At 56.6% G+C, this 20,200-nt stretch overlaps 1 protein-coding gene across 1 annotated transcript; it reads right to left on the bottom strand.

Moving 5' to 3' along the window:
• Positions 1 to 2,498: 2,498 nt before the first annotated feature.
• On the bottom strand, positions 2,499 to 19,912 carry OAF (out at first homolog). The gene is made up of 4 exons (XM_046686122.1): positions 19,301 to 19,912; positions 5,830 to 5,964; positions 4,697 to 4,877; positions 2,499 to 3,526 (listed from the first exon to the last, which is right to left on the bottom strand). Exons 1-4 carry the CDS (start codon positions 19,832 to 19,834, stop codon positions 3,261 to 3,263), a joined length of 1,116 nt encoding a protein of 371 aa, XP_046542078.1. The 5' UTR covers positions 19,835 to 19,912; the 3' UTR covers positions 2,499 to 3,260.
• Positions 19,913 to 20,200: the final 288 nt, after the last annotated feature.

Below are 20,200 nucleotides of genomic sequence, written 5' to 3'. Positions count from 1 at the left end.
CAGGGGAATCCTGTCTGACTTTCCAGCCTGAGCTACAGATTTCAGACATCAGCTTTTGCCTAAGCTGCCAGCCTGCCAGGATTTTGGACTTGCCAGACCCCACGATTGCATGAGCTAATGCCTTAAAATAAATTTCTTGCTTTCTCTCTGTATCCACTGGTTCTCTTTCTCCGGGGAACCCCTACTGATCCAGCAGGGATATGGGGGAAAAGGGCCTCTCAGACACTGCTAGTGAGAGTGCACGCTGGGACAGTCCCACCTGGAGGGCCATCTGACATGATCTACCAAACACTGGCCCTGGCAGTTCTCCATTGTTACCATTTCTCTACAGTGTGGCTTGAAAGAGCAAGTCACAGGGAACAACTCAGTCCACCAGTAGCCGTATGGCTAATAATCCTTGGTAGAATGCCAGGAGCAATTAGCTGTTGGCTGCCAGCGTCGGGGAAGACCTCAGAGATGCTCCAGCAAGGCCCCCCGTCAGCAGGTGAGGGAGCGGGGGCCTGTAAGAGGGTGCCCCCCCAGATTGCTCAGAGCTGGGACTAGGCCTTGTTCCTCACGTGAATTCTTAGCCTCAAGCTTTGCTTCTTGGGTGTGGTCCTTGCCGACTTCTGGCCAGACTCCTTGGCGGCCCCGCCCACCACATCCAGGTCCCCTGAAGACCCTAGGCAGACGTGCCCCAACTGTGGGGCCCCACAGTTCCCCCACCTCAGGCTTCCCTTGGCTAACAACACTCCAGGGAGAGGAACCTGAAGAAAACTCACGGAAAGTACAGCAAGGCCCAGCCCAGGCCAGGTGATCTGGCACCACTTTCATCTTCTCTGGCTTGAAGGGGCTCTGGTGAGGTCCCAGCTCTTGGTCTCCCACCAGAGGGTCTTGCTTACTTTGGCAAAGGGGAGCTTTGGGCCCCCTGCCCCATGGACTCAGTGGTTGCTCCCGCAGGACTGCCCCCAGCAGCTGCTCCCTACCTCGTACTTCTCCTCGTCCACCGGTAAGTGAGCTGTGCTCTCTGAAGGTCCAGCTGGCCCATCTGATGGACCCATTGGGTTAGTAGGTGTATGTGGAGTAAGATGGCCAGGGGTTGGATCCCAGCCCTAACTAGCTGTCCGACCTTTGGCAAGTCACACAACTTTATAGGTCAGCCACATCCATAAAATGTCACAGAATTACTAAAGGAGCCAATGAGCTAATTTATATGAAGGTACTTTGTAAACCTTAAACAGCCAGAGAAATGAGTACTTGCTGTAAGAATATTATCTCTCCAGATGTTTCTACACGTCCACAAAGGCCTCCTGAGGAAAGTGGGGCCTTGTCTCAAAGTGTCTCTCAAAGAGCTGACCGTCGACACCTATTTACATGGTGGGTGGGGTGCGAGGTGCTTCTCCAAGTAACCTCCCCACCCTGAGGAAGGGTTGGGGCTCAGGCCTGAGGCCCTGGATTGGAGGGACAGGAGGAAAAGGCCCAGGAACATGGCTGAAGCTGGTCTTTGAAAACAAGGAGGCACATCCACCTGAAAACGATGTCTCCCCACCGACCCTGACTTGACCATGGCTAAGCAAGCCTGGCGTCACTACAACCCCGTGGCCTGCACAGGTTCAAGTGCAGGAGCAGCCTGTCCTGGGGGAGCTGGGGAGCAGAGTAAGGGAGACGGGCTGCAAGCTCCTCCCTCCCTCCTGGAGAGGCCTGGGAGGATCTGACTCCCCCCTCCCCTCCCTCCTAAGGAGTTGGGTCCCCTGGAACTTTCCCAGCTCCTGAAACACTTCAGTCTCTGCCCTGTGCTCACACAGCCCCCTTGCCAAGTTCTTACCATCCTTCAGCCTCAACCGGTGTCGCATCTCGTGCAGGAAACCTTCCCCCATAAATTCAGCCCGCATATCCCTCCTTCTCAGAAGTCTTCCAGGGCCCAGCCCAGCACTTCCCACCACAGCCTCTGCATGCTGGGAGATACTTCTGAAGAGAAGGGGCCGTCACGATGTCTGGTTTAGTTGTCTCAGGTTTATAGATGAGGATGTGCCTGCTCTTTTCACTAACAGTAACAAGATCTATAGTAATAGTTAACACCGTGAGCGCTATGTGCGAGGCACTTGAAATATATGAATTCACTTAAATCTCACAATTAAGCTCATTTTATAGTTGAGAGAGAGCTGAGGCACAGAGAGGTAAAGCAACTTGACCCAAGATTGCACAGCAAATAAGAGGCAAGGTCAGGATGTGAACCCTGGAAGTCTGCTTCTACAGTTTTGTCCTTAATTTATCTCATGCTGTTTATTACTGTCTGGCTTACTCATCTATGTATGGCTCCTCTTCTTGAGTAACACCCCCCATCCCCCAAACCCCCACTCCCACCTTCTCCCACTACACAATGGGTGACCATACAACAGGTGCCTTAGAAATCCTGGTCCCAGGACTGGTCCCCAACAGGGTACAGGAGCGCTTTTCCTGACACCAGGGGGCAGCATTGGCTAAAAGTTCTCTCAGAACACCGAGCCTTGAGCTGTCAGTCAAGTAAAAATTTAAACTTTTATTTCTGGTACAAATGATAAATACTTTGCATTAAAAATCTGGAATTCAAGTTTTCCTCATACTTCATGCTCCCTCCCACCCCAGAACGTTACAAAAATATTTCTGTTTAGGGGGAGAGCTGGCGCCTGCTTGGGCCACCAAGTCCGGGTCTGGGGAGAGGCACACGCGGTCTGCCTCCGGGCTGGGGGGCCCCACCCACCCGGGGGCAGCAGTGAGAAGGCGTCATGGTCTGGTGGGGGGGCTGTAGCGTCGGTCCCCGACAGCCCCCTCTCTGGGGCAATGGTCCCCTCCTTGTTGGGCAGTGGGACGGTGCAGAGGGGCCAGCTCCTTCTGGGTGGGGGGTGGGTGGGGAGATGGGGTAACAGGCACAGACACCTTTTAGGGTCTAAACCTGCAAAGACTTAAAGGGGAGATTCACAGGCCATCACATTTTGATTGCTGGAAAGAGAACACTTTGGGGTAGATGGAGGAAGGGAGGGGTGTAAATTTGGAGAACCCTTTCCCCTCTCTGCCCCCAAGGAAGGCGCAGAGTGGGAGCAGGGGGAGGGTGCCTTCATGAGTTAACCCCTGCCATGCCACATCCCTTGTCACAGTCATGGGTGATGGGGCCAGAGGCTCCGGGATTAGGGAAGGGACGGGAAATAAGGCCTCAGGTGGGGGCTGCCACCCCCTCTGGTGGCTGGAGGAGGAGCTGTGGCCCAGAGAAGCTACCTCTGGGCCACCCCCTCAGCCCAGCTGGGCTAGGGGTCCTCGTCCCAGAGACACAGCTGCCTCTGGGGCACATAGAAGTCGAAGCGGTAGTTCTTCTGGCAGCTGCGGATGCCGCACTTGTAGGGCGTCAGCCTGTCGCGACTGTGGCAGAACTTGAGCATGCAGGGGTACCAGGCCAGGCTCAGGCCGTAGCGGCAGACACAGGGCTTCCCGCGGTCCCCCACCTGCCCACAGCGGGGCAGTGGCATCTGCTCTGAGGCCTTGGGCAGAGCCTCGAACACGGAGCTGTCCACACCTTGGGGAGGGAGGCAAAGGTCAGCATGGAGGCAAAGGAGGGCCTCTTCAGGCATCCCATCACCCCTCTGACCTAAGTATTAGCATCCCTGTCTTACAGATGAGAAAACTGGCCCAGAGAGGTTTAGCCATCTGACTGAGGTCACACAGTAAGTGGAATCAGGACTGGAACCCAGGTCTGTCTGACTTCAAGGCCTCCACTCAGCCAGGCTGCCACCTTATGCTTAAAAACATCATTATACTGGAACGTAATGGAATAGAGGCCTGGGGAGAATGGGAAGGAAATCCAGGACAGCTTCTTAAAGGAGGTGATATCTGAGGAGGGCCAGGCAGGGAAGGGCCAGCACACACTTGCTGGGGAGGCCAGGGCACAGGGTAGACGGGAGGGTGCATGTGAGCGGTGCTGGGGGTGACAGCAGTGGCCATGGGAGGGACCAGCCCCTGGGGGACAGTATCAGGTTTGCGCCTCGGTCTGGGGTCAGCCCACTGGGGAGGGCTGTGTGTGTGGAGGTAGGACCACAGCTCTATCGGGCATTTCTAACTCCAGCACTGTCCTAGGAGGGGTGGGTATTTCTTTACTGCTCAGCTGGCTGGAAGGACCAGGGACCTGGAGTTGTAATGGCGACATCCCCTCCACAAGAGGACCTGGGGACAGTCCTGGAAAGGTACCAGATGGGCCAGCAGTGAAGTCACACAGGCTGGAGAGGCAGGGACCACACAAAGATGGGAGGAATCCTCATGGATCTTGGCGAGAGACGCTGGCACCAAGGAAGGTGTGAAGGAAAGGAGAAGCTGGCTTCTGAGAGGTGGCAGCAGAGGTGGGCAGGTGGGAATGGGTGTCTTTGGGCCCCACCTGGACCCTGGTGCTGGTACCCCTCTCCCAGGACAGAAGGTCCATCTGCGTTCTCACCAACGGCAGGGATGAGGTGGGAGATGTCTGGGAATCTCCCTCCACAGGGCCAGGCAGTCACAGTTCTGTGTCCCTAGCTGAAATGGGTCCCTTTCATCTAGCTGACTCCTCTCACTGAAGAGCCACACAGATGTCACTTCCTCTAGGAAGCCTTCCTTGACCAATCTCAGCGTGGCTTACAGGTCCCTCCCCTGAACTCCCTTATCTCAACACTGTGCTCTATCATGTTGGATGTGATACAGTGGGCAGCACCCAGCTGACCTTGCTCCACCCAGAACCGGACGTCCTCCTGGCGGGTGTAGATGGCGTCCACGGCCTCAGCGCACACGTTGCGGAGATGGGGGCTCAGCAGGCCCCCCTGGCTGAAGTTGACGGCGATGTCCATGTGCAGGTGCTCCAGGCCCCGTACCTCCTCTGCCTGCCGCACGGCCCGGGGGTTTTTCTGTGGGGAGGAGAAGAGCCATTCCCAACTGGACTCAAAATGCTCCCAGCCCATTCTTTCCCTGATGGCTGAGAGTCAGACAAGCCCAAGCTGGTTGCCTTTAGTACCTTGGGGCTATCTGTGGAGTGGCAGTCAAGGGGCATCCAGCCCCCCTCAACTGGTGGAGAAACTGACACCCAGAGCACAGCCCCGCCTTTGCAGCTGGCCCCTGGGCTGACATCTCGGGCCTGATGGGGAATTCTGACATGCTGCTGGGGGGTGGTGTTGGAAGTGGGTAGGCCAGGCAGGCTGTCCCAGGGCAAATGACCTCCGGGTTCTGTATTTCCAATCTCCAGGGACTGAGTCTCCCTGGGAAGGGCAGGCAAAAGGGGAGTGGCCCAGGGCAGGGCTGGACAGTTCAGGGAACAGAGATGAGGCTGGGGAGAGGCCCAGGGCCCAGGAAGGGACTGGGAGCAGGTCAACAGGCAGAAGGGTTTTAAACACTGCACTGGACAGCTTACACGCATCACCTCATTTAAATCTCATTACAACCCATTTCTCAACAAGAAAATAGAGGCTCTGAAGGGGAGGTAACTTGTCCAATGTTGCTCCAATAATGAATGGTAGCGCTGGGTCTGAAGGCAGATCTGACTTCACAGTCCAAGCCCCTAGCCTCCATCATAAATGGGGGGGAGGGGACCCTGAGATTAGGGGACTGGAGGAATCTGGGAATTGGGGGTTCAGTGCTGATTAGAGGTTTGAGGCTATGGAGTCAGGTTTGGCCTGGGGCAAAATCAGGGGGTTCAGGACTATAAGGTGAGAGTGGGGTGCCAGGCAGGAGGGCGAAGGTGGATCAGGTGCTGGGTGGGAGACTGAGGCTGGAGTAAGGTCCAGGCTTGGGGCCTGGCTGGCTGCAGGGGCGAGGGCCCTGGGGCAGGAGCTGCGCCGGGGCAGGCCCAGGGCAGGCACTCACCTGTCGAAGCTTGGCCATGGCCTCACTGGGGATGATCTCATTGCGGTGCAGCCGGGTGACAAAGCAGAGGGCCTGGAACTGACTCTGCCCCTTCTCCAGCTCCCCCAGGATCAGGGCCCGGAAGATCTTCACATCCTGATGGGGAAGGGCAGAAGGATAGGGACCAGCTGGAGGGGTCAGGCCTCCCCACAGCCCAGCCACTGCTCAGTTCAGGCCCTGGGGACACACATGCCTGGACACTGCCCTGCCACAGACACCTCCCTCCTGCTGGCCTAGGAATTTCAGTCTTTGCCATTTGAACCTGTGATTTAAAAGAAAGAACACACCCTAGATGTTCCCAAACCACCTGGAAAATTCACATAGAGAACCGCGAGGAAGCTTTTCAAAACAGAGCTGTTTAAAAGTACAGAACTTCGCCTTGAAGGTCACTGCCCCCCTTTCTGGCATCCGGCTCATTCATAGCTGATGCTTCCCTTCCGTGGCACCCCCGTGTCATCCCGATCAGCAGGGTCAGTGCCCCTACAACCACCTGACCAGGGCACTGTGGGGGAGGGGCTGCACCTTCTACAAGGAGATTGCAGAGTTTCTCTCACTGACATTCTTACTCAGCAGGTTTAGGGGAGGCCTAGAAACTGGTGCTCCTCAAAATGCCCCTGCTGCTTCGAATCAGCCAGGCTCCAGGCTGCCTCCATCTCAGACGGAGGTGGTTGGGGCAGGATGGGGTTAAGGGCAGATGCAGCCGGGACCTTCTGGCCTGCGGGAGCTGGGGTGGCTCACCTTTCCCTTCCCCGTGCACTTCTTCCCCCATGGGTTACTAACAGCATTGCCAGCGGGCCGAAGGCTCCTTCCTGTTACTGACTCACTGCACGAATGGGGGAGGCTGGAGGGGAGCAGAGGCAGAAGGGAGAGGGGCCACAGGGTGCGATGGGGTCCCCTTCCCAACTTGGCTGCTGGAACCCTGTGCTCTGACCCACCTGCACCCGAGGTGCCCCTGCTCTCATGCATCTCTGTGCCTTGTCCAACAGTGAGAAGTTAGCAGGTCCCAGCACAAGTAGTCTAAATCTGTCACGACCCCCCTGCCAGGGTGGTACCCTGGCCACAATGACCACTCTCCTCCAGGAGCCGCAGTGGTCCTGCCCTGACACTGAGTATACAGCCCTGTGTAGCTTCTCACCTGTCAATGTTCCTGCCCGGCCTTGTCCCCTAACAGGGTCCCCGTTCACTGAGGGCTTACTGTACACCTGCTCGAGTAAGTGGTCTGAGAACAGGATCTGGGGGTCCCCCTGGACTTCCTGGTACAGGCAGTGAGGGGCCCATGGTTCCATCCCAACCCTGCAATGTATCAGCCAGCGCCCAGGCACACCTCCCAGCTTCTCGAAGCCTCATCTGTAAAATGGGGATGATGACACGTGGACCTGGCAGGGTTGTGCTAAGGGCTGAATGAGTTGGTGTGGAAGGCGTGGAAGGATGCCCGCCTGGAGGAAGTCCTCAGTGAGTGCTAGGTGTGGTGACTGTCACCATTGCGGGTGATCAGCAAATGTTACAGTCATCGGAAACAAGTGAGTGCTGGCATCCCATAAATGCCCAGGCACTTCTGAAGTCCTCTGGCTCGACAAGCACGTTTCTCTCACTTCCTTTTCCTGTCAATGATCTCTGGGACAATGAGGTGAGGGAGCATACGGGGAGATTTCCCACCAATATTGCAGAAAGGGAAACTGAGGCTCTGCTGGTGAGAATGGTTCCATTAGGCTCCTTATGATCCCAGACTTGCAGGGAAAGTGAATCAGAGCTCGGGTAACCCCAGCTTCCTCTCAACAGGAAATCCGTTCTTGGGCCACGAGGCTGGAATCTCAGGCTGGGCCATCCAATCTTCCATCCCTCAGGTCGGCTGAGGGGAGACTGGAGGCTGGTCCAGTTGTGCATTTTCCTCCCCAGGCTTAGTTCTTGCCAGGTGAGACTTGATACCAGACTTCCCCTCCTAGCGCTTGAGTCAGGCGGATGTTCCTGGCAGGATCCCCAGGCAGGATCCCAAATCCACTTCCCCGATATTTGCAGCAATGACCCTTTAAAAGAGCCCTATCTGGAACGGTCACAGCATCTTCCCCAACACCACAGGCACATGCCACACCAGGGAGTCTGACGGCTGCCGAGTGGTCTCCAGCTGCTTGGGGACATCACCTGCCCACCCTCAGCAGGAGAAAGCCTTTGAACTCTCAGACCAAACCAGAGGGTGAAAGAAATCTGTTTTGAATTTTTTCCCTGCATCTAAATTAAATAACAATGTCAATGACAACAATAAAATGCTACCAAGATGGGAACCTGATGGGGGCGGGCGGAGAGAGGGAATGAGAATTTCTCGTTGAGATAGATTTCCTCTTATCTCCTATTTATTTGTGTAGGACAAAGGTTTATGGAAGTTTACAACTGGAAGGGACAAGTCATTGTTACTATGAGTCAAAAAGGATGTATTGTCCTGTTTAAAATGCTTACAACGACAGGAGGTGGGAGCTATGACTGTTGCCGAGTTTGGAATGGGCAGCTGGCTCAAGGTCATGGGACTAAGAGGAAACGAAGCCGAAATTCTAACCCAGGAAGTCTGACTGCAAAGTCTGGCTCTCTTAACCACAGTGCGCAATCGCCTCCTAGATCAGCTAGCCCGATTTCCTGGATGCCCAGCTAAAGGAACTGAAGCTCAGGTCCAGAGAGGTAGTAGGGTCTGCCCTTGGCCACACAGCTAGCGAGTGGCAGAGAGCAGGATGAGAACTCAGTTCCCTCTTCCAGCTGTGTCTGTCCGTCTGGCGGTGGTCTGTAGGTCCTCTGTAGCTCTGCCTGGGGAGTGTGGCAGCTCCCACACACGGTTCCGTGTGACTAACAGACAACAGCATCTGACACAAATACCAAGGTAAGACAAGGCGGGACCACCCCAACTTGCTGCCTGCCTCTCCCAGAGCCTCTTTAAATCCTGACTTCTCCAGTCTCCTTAGTGCTATTTCTCCAGAAAACCATATTGTACTTGCTGACCCCTGGGAGGGAGTGGGCAGCCCGAGTTTCTGGATCTATTTGGCTCCATCATCCCGACCAGTGCCCCTCCTACCTTCTACTCCTTACACCTCAGACTCCCTACTAGGTTCCAGACACCCTTTTCCCTCCAGTACAGATGAAAGGGTGTGGGAGAGGTCCCCCTGCTTCAGGAAACATCTGGCCAGATGCTAAGCCCAGGCCAGATGAAGCCTGGCTCCCAGGCTTCCTCCCCGCCCGAGAGTCCCCGGGGCAATTCACCTGGATGTGGACTAATGCCCAAGGCAGATGGCATGGCTGGGGAAGAGCCCACACAGGCGGCTGGAGGCAGGCTCCTCAGGCCCAGGACTGGGGCTGGGACTCCCAAGTCGGGAGGTTTCTATAAGGCCCCTTCTCCCATGAGCTCCCACCAGGAATAGGCAACCAGGAAGAAGTAGCGCATACACTACCAGGGTTGAAATCTGGGCCATACAGAGGGTATGGTGAGGGGGCCACAGAGAAAGTGAGCATCACTGAAGTCCTCTGTCTGTGGTTTTAAGTAAGGAGCAGGAGGTGGGAGGTTCTAGCATAACACAGGAGTGACGAACACAGGCTCTGGGGCCAGTACTACCTGTGTTCGCATCCTGGCTTTGCTGATCCTAGCATAGAATCTTGGGGGAGTTAACCTCTCTGTACCTTAGTTTCCACATCTGTAAAATGAGTAAAACTAACAGTACCCACCTCAAGGGATTATTGTGAGAAAAAAACAAGGAAAAGGTTTCCGAACACAGTGGGCTGAACTCGAAGTTTCTCTAGTATTGCTGCAATCCCTGGCCTTGCTCTGCCTGTGATCTACTCCAGACCTGCAGAGGCTGGAGTAAAGACCTTTCTCCTAGAGATGGAGCTGGGGCCCAGAGAGGTCAGGTGACGACTCTGGGGCTCGAGGTATCAGCAATCAGCCGGAGAGCATTGTTTAGTGTTACCTGGGGCAGGGCCCTCATGGCCACCAGTTTGGGCAGGACCACTGCAAAAGCCCTTGTCTTCAAGGAGCTCGTGGGGAGGCTGACCTCCTACAACCAGTCAGTGCACCATGATAAGGCCCAGGGTTGAGGTTTATGCTAAGTGCTCTGGGACAAAAGACAGACGGATGGAGGAGTGCTTGTTGTCCCCTTAAGGATGGGGCTGGGGGCCCCTCCACCCTCTCCCCCAAAGGCGGCCCTGCAGCAGAGTCGGCCAGGCCCAACCCCTCACCTCTACAGCACAAATCCCACTGGCTTCGCAGTGACCTCTTTACATGTTTTTTCTTCCAGACTCAACTCCTTGAGGCTAAGATAGTATCTTCTTTGCAGTGTATCCGGCCCCCTAGAGCACAGCAGGTGCTCAATAAGCGTCTGATAATGAATAAAGGGACAAAAAAGAGCACAGAAGCCTCTGAGAAAGGTGATGGGAGGGAACAGGGATGGGGTAGGGTGGGGTGGGGAGGGGCGTGGGGGAGGGCAGGGAGTGGCTGAAGGAAGATGCTGGCAGGAGGGGCAGGGCACAGGCTCTGAGAGCCCAGCCAAGGAGTGTGAGCTGAATCTAGCAGATGACTGGAAGTCCTTGGTGGGTTCTGAGCCTGAATGTGCCATGAGCACATCTGTGGTTTAGAGCTGAGTCAGAAGGCTGAGCTGTGCTGGGCCAGCATGCATCTGATCTAAATGCCTCGGCAGAGGGGCCCTGTCCTCATATGGCATCTTTTGCTTGGGCAACAAGTTATCCGGGCCCTCCACGATCTGCCCCTGGCTCAAGGGCAGTGACTAGACTTTATTTATGCAGTATCCTCAGGGTCTGGGCAGAGCCTGAGCTCAACACTTACTAGCTGAGTGAATGAATAAGCGAGTGCTCTGGGGCCTCCAACAACCCCTCGCCTCCAACAAGACGATGGCTCTTTCTTCTTAGGCTTGCTTATAGCTGGGCCCCTGCAGGCTGGTAGTCCTACAGCTGCTATTTTGGCTTCTAGAAGGTTTAGGGGATCACTGAGTTCATGATCCAGTGAGGTTCCAGCAGGGGGCATGATCTTCACAGGTCACAGCTGCAGAGCTAGGACCAGAGGCCCAGATTTCCTGACTCTCGGTCTGGTGATCTTTATGATCCTCCAAGCTCCCCGCTGTCTTAACCCTTGTCCAGATATTCACTTCTTCTCTGCCCACTCCCTGCCACGCTGGTTTTTTGAGATCCACTGTATCTCAGAGAGGGAAGGCTGTGCTGGGCTCCAGGTGAACACCTAAGAGATAGTAGAGGGCTGCTCCGGGAAAGGCAGGGGGCCCAGCCCTCTGCATGTCAACAGCAGACATCCCGTACCAGGCCTGGATGCTACAATCCTGGGGGTCGGCCCCAGGTGAAGCTTAACGTTGAGGACAGGGAAGTGACACTGCAGACAGAGCCCAGTGGAGCTCTGATGATTGTGGAGCTGTCTCACCAGCCCTCAACTGCCAACTTCCAGCCTCAGATAAGACCAGAGAGAGAAACAAGCTTCTCTTCTGCCTTGGCCGCCGCTGGGGTTTTACGTTACTCGCAGTCCAGCTGAATCCTAACTGATACACAGACTCACACCTGCTTTCCTCCACTCATGGGCCACATGTCCAGAATCTTTCACACATACTTGCTGTTTCTCAGACAATCTCTTTCACACACAGTTGCTCCCAATCTCTCACCCAGCGGCACCCAGACTCCCCCACCGCCCCCTCCTGCCCCTGGCTCCCACTGGGGCTCAGCTGCGCATTCCCATTCTCCCTCACACACAGCTGCTCACATGAGCACATTTCCCCCTTCACGGTCACTCCTGTGGAGCCTCCAACGATCCCCTTTCATCTCAGCATCCCGTATAGTCTCAGAAACCTATCTTCTCCCCAACAGTATCCCACAGAATTCCCCCAAAGTCTCAGACACAGAGTCTCACGCTCCATCTCACATACACCCTTTCTCACCAACAGTCTAACAACCTCCTCACACGTGCTGTCGCAAGCCCCTCCTTCAGTTGGTCGCACGCCCCCTCGCAGGCAGCATCTCCCCACACTCCTTCACCCGCCTCCTCTCAGGCTCATCACCCCAGCTCCAGCCTGGCGACTCTCCTCTCCTCCTCTGCCCCTTTGTGACCCCCTACTCCCTGCTTCCTCCCCACCCGCTAAGGCCCTTCGCTAAGGCCCTTCTCCAGCCCAGCCTTCTACCCCAGGGGAACCACACACTGAGGGTACAGGATGGCGGCATGGTCCCTTCCCTCAGTGCCCCTCTCCCAACCCACCACAGCACAACAGTGGTTGTACAGCCCAGGCTGGAGGCCACCTCTTCAGGGTTCTCATGAAGCAGCCTGTGCCCCACCCGCTCCCCCATTCCTTCTTGCTCTTGGACAGCTGGCGCGCTCTCTTGGGAGTTTCTCCTGCCATCTTGGTCTCCTTCCCATCACACCAGAGTGTGTGATTCTGAGGCCGGGGCTGAGCCAATCTAAATATTTATTGCTCAGCTCCTGGCTGCGGCTGCTTTATCGATAGAGAAGGGGCCAGCTTCATGGGACTGGGGAGGTAAGGGGTCAGCTGGAGAGCCAGCCAGGAATCAGTGCCGTCCTCCCTCATGCTGGCTGCCCCGTGGCAGGCACAGGGGCACCACAGCTGCTCTGCACAGTCTCCTCCAGCAGGAATGGGGTGGATGGAGCGAACCCAAAGCCAGCCAGGCACATCCCCAGCCTGGTGCCCAGGGACGTGGGCCGCCCCCACTACAAGATGCCTGTATAACCTCAGGGCTAGGCCCGGGACAGAGGCTTCTTGTTAGGGGGCATTAGCGCAACCACTAGCCTGGAGCAGTGCCCCCTGCCCCGACCCCCACCCCCAGAGTCCCTAGTGCTCTGTCAGCCAAATCCCAAAGGTTACCACTGGCTGGGGAACAATGTGAGGCTTTATGTGGATCAACTGTGCCCAGCCGTCCTGCTGACTCAGGGCTCCTAAGACGGGGCTCCACACTTCTTTCCCACCCACATCCCCGGCCCCGATGCCTCCCTGCCCTTTATCAGAATTCCCAGTGGCAGCCACTTAAGCACTTGCCAACTTACAGGACAGAGGCTCCTAATGATGCTCTGGTCCCTAGAGTGGGGAAAAAAGGAGCTGAAACAGTCTGCTTAACAGCTGAGGAAGGAGAGCTGAGGGGGAGGGACCGTGCAGGGCCTGGCTGGCACCACTTCCCCACTTCTCACATGCCTTCGCTGGCCTCTGCTCTGCAAAGGCCTCTTACTCACCTCTCACAACACGCCTGTGAGCATCATACTATTGTCCCTGTTGTGCTCATGTCATGTCTGAGCCTGGGGCTCAGAGAGGTTAAGTGACTTGTCAAGTCACACAGCAGGTAAAGGGCAGAAAATGTACACAGTGAGTGCTCCATAGTATCTGTGGGATCTTTTAAAAACGGTCCCCTCACCCCACCCACCGTCTCAGGGGTGGTGGGGGGTGGGGAACAGTCTCAGGCTCAAAGCTGCCAAGGGGTCAATACTTAAAATTCACAGGGTTATGAGCTTGGCGGGAACGGGCCCAGCCCAAGACTGGACAGAGGAGAGCCCAAGATCTGTTCCTACACACCAAGGATTTTTCCAGCCTCCTCCTTCCCTTTCCTCTCCCCTACTGGGGTTTCTTCAGCCTTCTGGAAGGAGCCCATTTATTTATATGCCGCAGCAGCCCTGGCAGTGGAATAGACTGGAAGGATCCCTGGGTCCTATTCTGGATCCTCAGCTACCTGATCTTGTCACAGTCTCTTCAGAGCTCTCAGCCTCAGTGTGCACATCTGCAAAATGCATGTGACCTCTGCCTGATGACGTGGCAGTGTGGATCAAAGAGGCCAGCCGTGAGGAAGCAACCCCCAGCATGTGAGCTGAGCGACTCTCTGTGCCTGAGATCCAGAGACGCGCAATTCTTACCTCAAGGTGGACCCTGTCTTCCTATGTGACAGGAGTCTGTCCTGAGTTTTCCCGCCACCACCACCTCTCTGTGCCTTGGGAAGCCTATTTGGGAAGAACCCCACTTCGACCTCCCCTCACCTTCTTTCTGGCAGCCCACGCACTTGTCCCCAGGTGGCAGTCTTCTCTGCCCCATCTGGGATCTTTGGCTCTGACTCCACCTGGACATAGGTGTTCAGGGTGGGAGATGCTAGCCAAGCTCCGGGGAGCACGTCTGTACCCTGGGCAGGGCGGCTGACCCCGGATCCAGGCAGGAATTCCTCAGACACGGCAGAAGGACTGCTGTTAGACCTCAGGGCCCCACGGACACGAGCCGGGTCCTTCCTTCTGGTGACTTCTCATAAACTCCAGTGAGGAAATGCTCTGGACTCTGAAAAGGTCTGGGCCTCCCCTGAAAGCACCTCTACTGCCTTCTGCTCCCCAAGAAGACACCCTACCAATCACACGCCTCCACACAATCACCAAACTGCAGGGACCAACGTAGACAGGGCAGGGGAGACTGGGCCCCAAGCCCCTCCTGTCTGACATCCGTGTGGTGTGATACCCAGTAGAATAAACTGCTTCAGGCAGCAACGTGGTCAGTTGCACATTCCACATCTTCACTGACTGCATCTCAACCATGCATCTTCCTATGTTGCTCCCCCAACCCGCAGACCAGGAACCCCCAAGGCAGGGACTCTGGTGCTCTCTGGACTGTTCCTTCCTCTGGCTCCCACTCACCCATCGGTGCCAGGGCAGGGCTCAGGTTCCCACCTCCCTGAGTTTTGTGGAATAACCTTGAGCTGAGTCACACTGCCATCCGGCTCCCCTTACCTTGGCTCCAGCCCGGGGCCCCGTCACGATCCCCTCCCTCCACACTTTTGGAGTCTGTGGCTCCCTCCTCCACCCCCTCTACCCTCGGCCCTGTGGCACCCACCTCCTCGATGCACTTGCACATGACTTTCTGGTATCTTTCAGCCACACCCTGCCCATCCGGTCAGCACCAAACCACACTGCCTGGAACCATGACTCATCCCCTCCTCCAGCGTTTGGACAATCAGACTGGGGGACGGAAAGAAAACTGGGACAGGGACTCCAGCCTGGGGGAGGGGGACCAAGAGGGCTGTTAGACAACAAGCCAAGTTAGAGACTGGGGATGGTGACGTGCCCACTATTGGATACCCTCCGTGAATCAGGATGCATATAGGATTTGGGTTCTAAAGAAGAGCATTGCCTATTGGGAGTGTAGTATGAATTAGACTTCTTGTATGAGAGCACGCAGCATTAGAACTAACGTCTATACGCTGCTTAAAACACATCAGGGTCATTGTGGAACGACAGGTTTCAAATACATGACTGAGTTCGGGCTCTCCCTTCATTAACAGTCCAACCTGGTCCCTCCTCCAAGTCCCTTCCCATTGCCTGGAGCAGCTATGCCAGCGGTTCCCAAACTTTGCTGCCCATTGGAATCACCAGGAGCTCTTTAAAAATACTGCTGCCTGGCTCCCAGTCCCAGACATTCGGAGAGCAGCCCGGGCATCGGGATTTTCTAAAGCTCCCCAGGTGATTCTAATGGGCAGCAATGTTTGGGAGCCACTGAGCTATGGCACTTCTTTTAGATCTGCGGCTGCATCGGCCTGATGGTTAGCAGCCTTTGGGCAGAGTCTGCAGTACCGCATGGTGACCATTGGCCAGCTCCAAGCTACTTGGGCAGTTTATAAGCCTCGCCTGGGCTCCAGGCTGGGTGTCCCCCAGCAGGCTGGTTACTGTTACTGCTTCACTGGCTTCAGGTCCAGCATGGCAGCGTGGGGAGAGCCAGTCCATGTCAGGACCCTGCCTGGTGGTAGGGGCAAACAGACAGGGTGGGAGGAGCCCGAGAGGGGGCCTGGGTGGGGGTGAAATGGGCCAGACAGAAGCCTGGGATGCCGCCAGCACAAGAGGAATCATTGCTGCCCTGGGGAGGCCGGCAGCACAAGGATGACTGCTCCTTGCTCTGAGGGGCTGGCTGGCAGTTTTGGAGTGTGATGGTTCATTTTATGCGTCAACTTGACTGGGCTGAGGGATGCCCAGAGAGCCGGTGAAATATTATTTCTGGGTGTGTCTGTGAGGGTGCCTCCAGAAGAGATTAGCACTTGAATGGATAGACTAAGAGTGCCCTCACCTCTGTGAGTGGGCAGCATCCAGCCTGTTGAGGGTGTGAACAAAAAGGCCGAGGAAGTGCGAATTTGTGCTCTGCTTGCGCGCGGACATCCGTCTTCTTCCTCTTCTCAGACCTCGCTGTTCCTGGTTCTCAGGCCTTTGGACTCAGACTGGAACTACACCACCAGCTCTCCAGGGCCTCCAGCTTGCAGATGACAGACTGTGGGACTTCTCAGCCCCACAACCATTGAGCCCATCCCTCATGATAAAAATCTCTTTCCAGATATCTGTAGCTATAGTCATGCGCCACATAACAATGTTTCGGTCAAGGACGGACCACATACATGACTGTGGTCCCATGAGATTAGTAGCATATAGCCTACGTGTGTGGTAGGCTACGCCATCTAGGTTTGTGTAACTGCACTCTGGGAATGTTTGCACAAGGATGAAATTCCCTAAGGATGCACAGAACGTGTCCCCGTCGTCAAGCGACGCATGACTACCCCATTGTCTGTTTTGCTGGAGAACTCTAATACGTGGAGCTTCAAAGAGAAGGTTATGACGAGGAACTCGGGGCTCCTCTAGGCTCAGTGCTGACTTTGGGTCCCTCACTCAACCTTTTTGAGTCCAAGTTGAGTAGGAAGGGTCCATGCTGAAACGCGATGTGAGCCACAATTGTGAACGTGTGTGGCTTCTGTTTCTTGAGTACTCAGCACAGTGAGCCCTGCTCCTGCCTTATCCCGTTTAGTTCTCACAGCATCCATGGGGTTGGTATCCTTATTACCCCCACTTTACTGATGAAGAAATGAAGGCCTGTGAAGATCAAGGAGCTTGCCCAAGGTTAAACCAGGTCTGTCTCATTTCAGTCTGGACTGTCTCCCAAAGGTGATAAAATGGCAAAAGTCACTCTTCCCAAGCGGACTAGGGACTTTTCCCAAACCACCCAAAATGGATTCGGTACATGAAACAAAAGGAACACCACGTCCAGCCTTTTTCCTATAGGAAAAAGTTACTACTCTAGATAGAGGCTTCTTGTGGAAATCTGCCAAAGACTATAAGGCAATCACCAAACTGCAGGGACCAACGTAGACAGGGCAGGGGAGACTGGGCCCCAAGTCTCGCTGAGGGGGGCAGCGAGAGAGGTGATCCACCCCAGAAGGATTCATGTAGAAGAGCTGATTTGGCCAGTGTAGACAGTGGACTGAGGTGGGGGTGAAGGCTATTCCACCCCACTGGCAGCATTCCCCAACTCCACCCGCTCCTGGCTAATGGAGAAACCTGGACTTGGTGGGGACGTTGGAGAGGTGGTTCCGTTTCGGCGCCTTCCACTCCCAATTCCCTCCCTTGCTGATGAAACTGGAGATGCCAGGGGCGGGTGTGAAATGCCAGCTTCTGGGTCAGAGGCTAACCTGAAACTTCGGGAATCTGGGTGGAGGTTCAAACCACTTGGAGGATTAAAACGAGGCTCTTGGGATCAGCTCCAAACGGAGTCTCTAACTGGGCAGTCAGTGCCCACTAAACCCTCAGTCCTCTACCCACTGCCCCCTGGGCTCTCCCCTCTCCTTGCTCTCAGGGTAGAGCAATAAAAGAGTTCAGGCTGCAGCCAGAGGCTATAAAAGCTTAGCCCTACCGGCTGCCTCTTTCACTCCTGGAGAGGTCCCAGAGGCAGCATGTCTCCAGGGTTCCAGCACAGCCACAGAACAGTGGGCAGGAAAGTGGGAGACCCACAGGCTGGTCTGAGGCTCCACTCTCAAAGACAAAGGGCTTCACGGGAAGGTTGAGGGGCAGATTGGATCCCAGCCTCCTGAGGGGTCCAGCCACTAATTTGGATTTTCCTGGAATAGAATACACTTGACAAAATTCCCTCGGAGTTTAGGTGGGGAGCCGGGAGGCGCTGTGGCCCTTGTCAGCTTTCCTCTCTCCACACACAAACTCACCTGCCCCTGCCTGAATCTGAAAACGCGGCTTGGGCCTGCTGAGTAAGGAAGGGCCACAAAGTCTTCCCAACTGAGACCACTCACCCACCCCCTAACGGGTCCGCCCATGTCCCTGACAACTCAGCAGCCCTGGGACAGATCAGCAGGAAGGCCCACCTCCACTGTCCACTGTACCCCGGCATGCTACTATGGCAGATATGCTGGGGCCCTAGCTGACTCCCCAAAGGTTCCCGCCTCTCCTCTCTAGCTGCCAGTCCCGAAGAGGGAGGAGAGAGGTGGCTCAGGCAGGGTCCACAGCCCTGGGCTTCTGCAGCTGCCCAACTATCTAATCGGCCTCCCCTCTTCACTCTCTCAGAGACAGAGCCTCACAGACTCTTTCCATCAGGAAAGGGGCTTGAGGGGTAGGGTAGGGTGGGGTGGGGTGTGGGGGTGCCCTGTGTAAGAGATCAGAAGACTCTCTTCGTACCTACACCTCCCATGCCCTCTTTCTCTCCAGAATTCCTGCTGCTGGGTCACTGTTAGTCACTCACTGCCCTTCCAGGCTCATTTCCTAATAAACCCCCAGCACCTCCATTCCCCCTACTCTCCCCATCTTGGGGGCCCCCACTCACCTGGTTCCCTCCACAACATACACACACGCTGAGAAGAGGCTGGTCTCTGCCCCCTCTTCCCTACGATCTGGGCCAAACGTGGGGGTTGGCCAGCCCTCCTGCCAAGCAGGGTAAGGGGTGGCACCTCTCCCAGAGCAAGGGGACCTCATCTGGAACCTCTCCCCAGGTCCTTCTGCTTCAAGTTTTGCAGACTTTCAGACCAAAGAGGAGACATGGCTTCTCCTCGGCTTGAGAGGCCCCAGGACGATCAGCTCTGCCCAGGAACCCTCCCTTCTCTAGCCCAGGAAAGTGAAACAGGGAGAGGTGGCTCACAGACTCCACGATGTCAGGGCTGGGAGGCCTCACTGTACACCTCACTGTCCTGTACAGAGGTGAGGAATGAGGCTCAGAGAAGGAAAGGACTTGCCCTGGATCACACAGCCAGAAGCCAGGACCTCTGATTCCTAGCCCACGATTTTTCCCACCAAAGCACGCAGAAATTACTCCAAGAAGGGAGTCTAGGGGTATGAACACTGACTCTTTTGGAGGGTCAGCCCCAGGACGGCCTGGGAGAGCTGGGCAGGGCGTGAGAAGGGGCCTGGGCACTCAGGGCAAGAGAGGAAAGAAAGGCTGGAGCGGGGAGTCGCCGGAGCAGCGGGGCCGTTCCTCAGCGAGAATGAAGGGACCGGGGCTGGGCGCTGGGGAGCGGGGCAAAGAGGGGCAGAGGAGTCCGGCGTGACCCTGGCTAACTCGCGTCCCTCTGGGCCCCAGTGTGCCGTCCGCAGGCCTCGATGCGACCGGGACCCCGGGGCACTCAGGCTTGAGGGTCCCCCAGGGCGAGCGGGGTGCCTCACCTTCTTGAAGTCGGCGGTGAAGGAGACGAGGGTGCCGTCGGGCTTGCGCAGCTCGAGGCTGATGCTGTCGGCGTCGCTGTCCGCCTGCAGGCTCTCCTCGGTCACCTGGCCGTCGGGCAGCCGCACGCGGACCCGCAGCTCGGCCGGCGCGCCCGCCCCCAGCAGCGGTACGAGCAGCGGCAGCAGCAGCAGCAGCGCGAGGCGCGCCGTGGGGACCTCGCAGCCGCCGGGCGGGCGCATCCCCGGGGGCCGCCGCGCTCCGCGGCCACGGCGCGCCGCGTGCGGGCGGGGAGAGGCGCTGCCAAACTTCGCCCGAAGTTGGTGGCTAGTTCGGGGCGCCCGGGAGCGGCTCCCCGGGGAGCTCGGCCGCGGGGCCCCGCGACGTGGCGCGGACGCACGTGGGCTGCGTTCCGCGGCGCGCCCCCCGGCGGCTCCGAGGCGGACGCGGCGCTCCGGGGCCCCCGCCCGCCGGCCCAGCGCCGCGGCTCCGCGGCCCCAGACTCCGGCGCGCCGAGCCTGTTTGGCACTTTTCATTCAATCCCACCCCCCGTCACTTCCTTCAGAAAACAGAAACCACCAGGACCTGCCTTAAAGAGACCGCGCACCTCTCCGCCCTTAAAGGGCCCGCTGTGGCCCGGGCGGGGGCGGGGAGAGGGGACCGCGGGGCCAGCGGCTTTGTGGGAAAAGGACTTTCTCAACCTCCCTCCCTCCCTGCCGCGTCCCGTCAGCGACCGGGCTGTGTCAGGAGTTGGCTCTCTGGAAAATCCCTTCCTCCCAGCAGGGGCGGGACGGGTAACTCTTCACCTCCCCCCCACCCCCCTTTTTTGGCTTGTTCTTGTGCCACGTGGATGAAATAATCGGGCTTGTGTTTTAGGGGTTTTGTTTAGTCTTTTAGTTTCT

This window comes from Equus quagga, chromosome 14, assembly GCF_021613505.1.
Source record: "Equus quagga isolate Etosha38 chromosome 14, UCLA_HA_Equagga_1.0, whole genome shotgun sequence".
Taxonomy (NCBI): Eukaryota; Metazoa; Chordata; class Mammalia; order Perissodactyla; family Equidae; genus Equus; species Equus quagga.
The sequence above is the reverse complement of the archived record's forward strand: the minus strand, read 5'-3'. Positions and strand labels throughout refer to the sequence as shown.

Coding starts and splice junctions, on each gene's coding strand:
- OAF (XM_046686122.1), bottom strand. CDS start 19,834: ATGAAAAGTGCCAAACAGGCTCGGCGCGCCGGAGTCTGGGGCCGCGGA. Junction 5,965..19,300: donor TCACCGCCGACTTCAAGAAG/GTGAGGCACCCC, acceptor CTTCCCCATCAG/GATGTGAAGATCTTCCGGGC. Junction 4,878..5,829: donor CCATGGCCAAGCTTCGACAG/GTGAGTGCCTGC, acceptor TCCTCCCCACAG/AAAAACCCCCGGGCCGTGCG.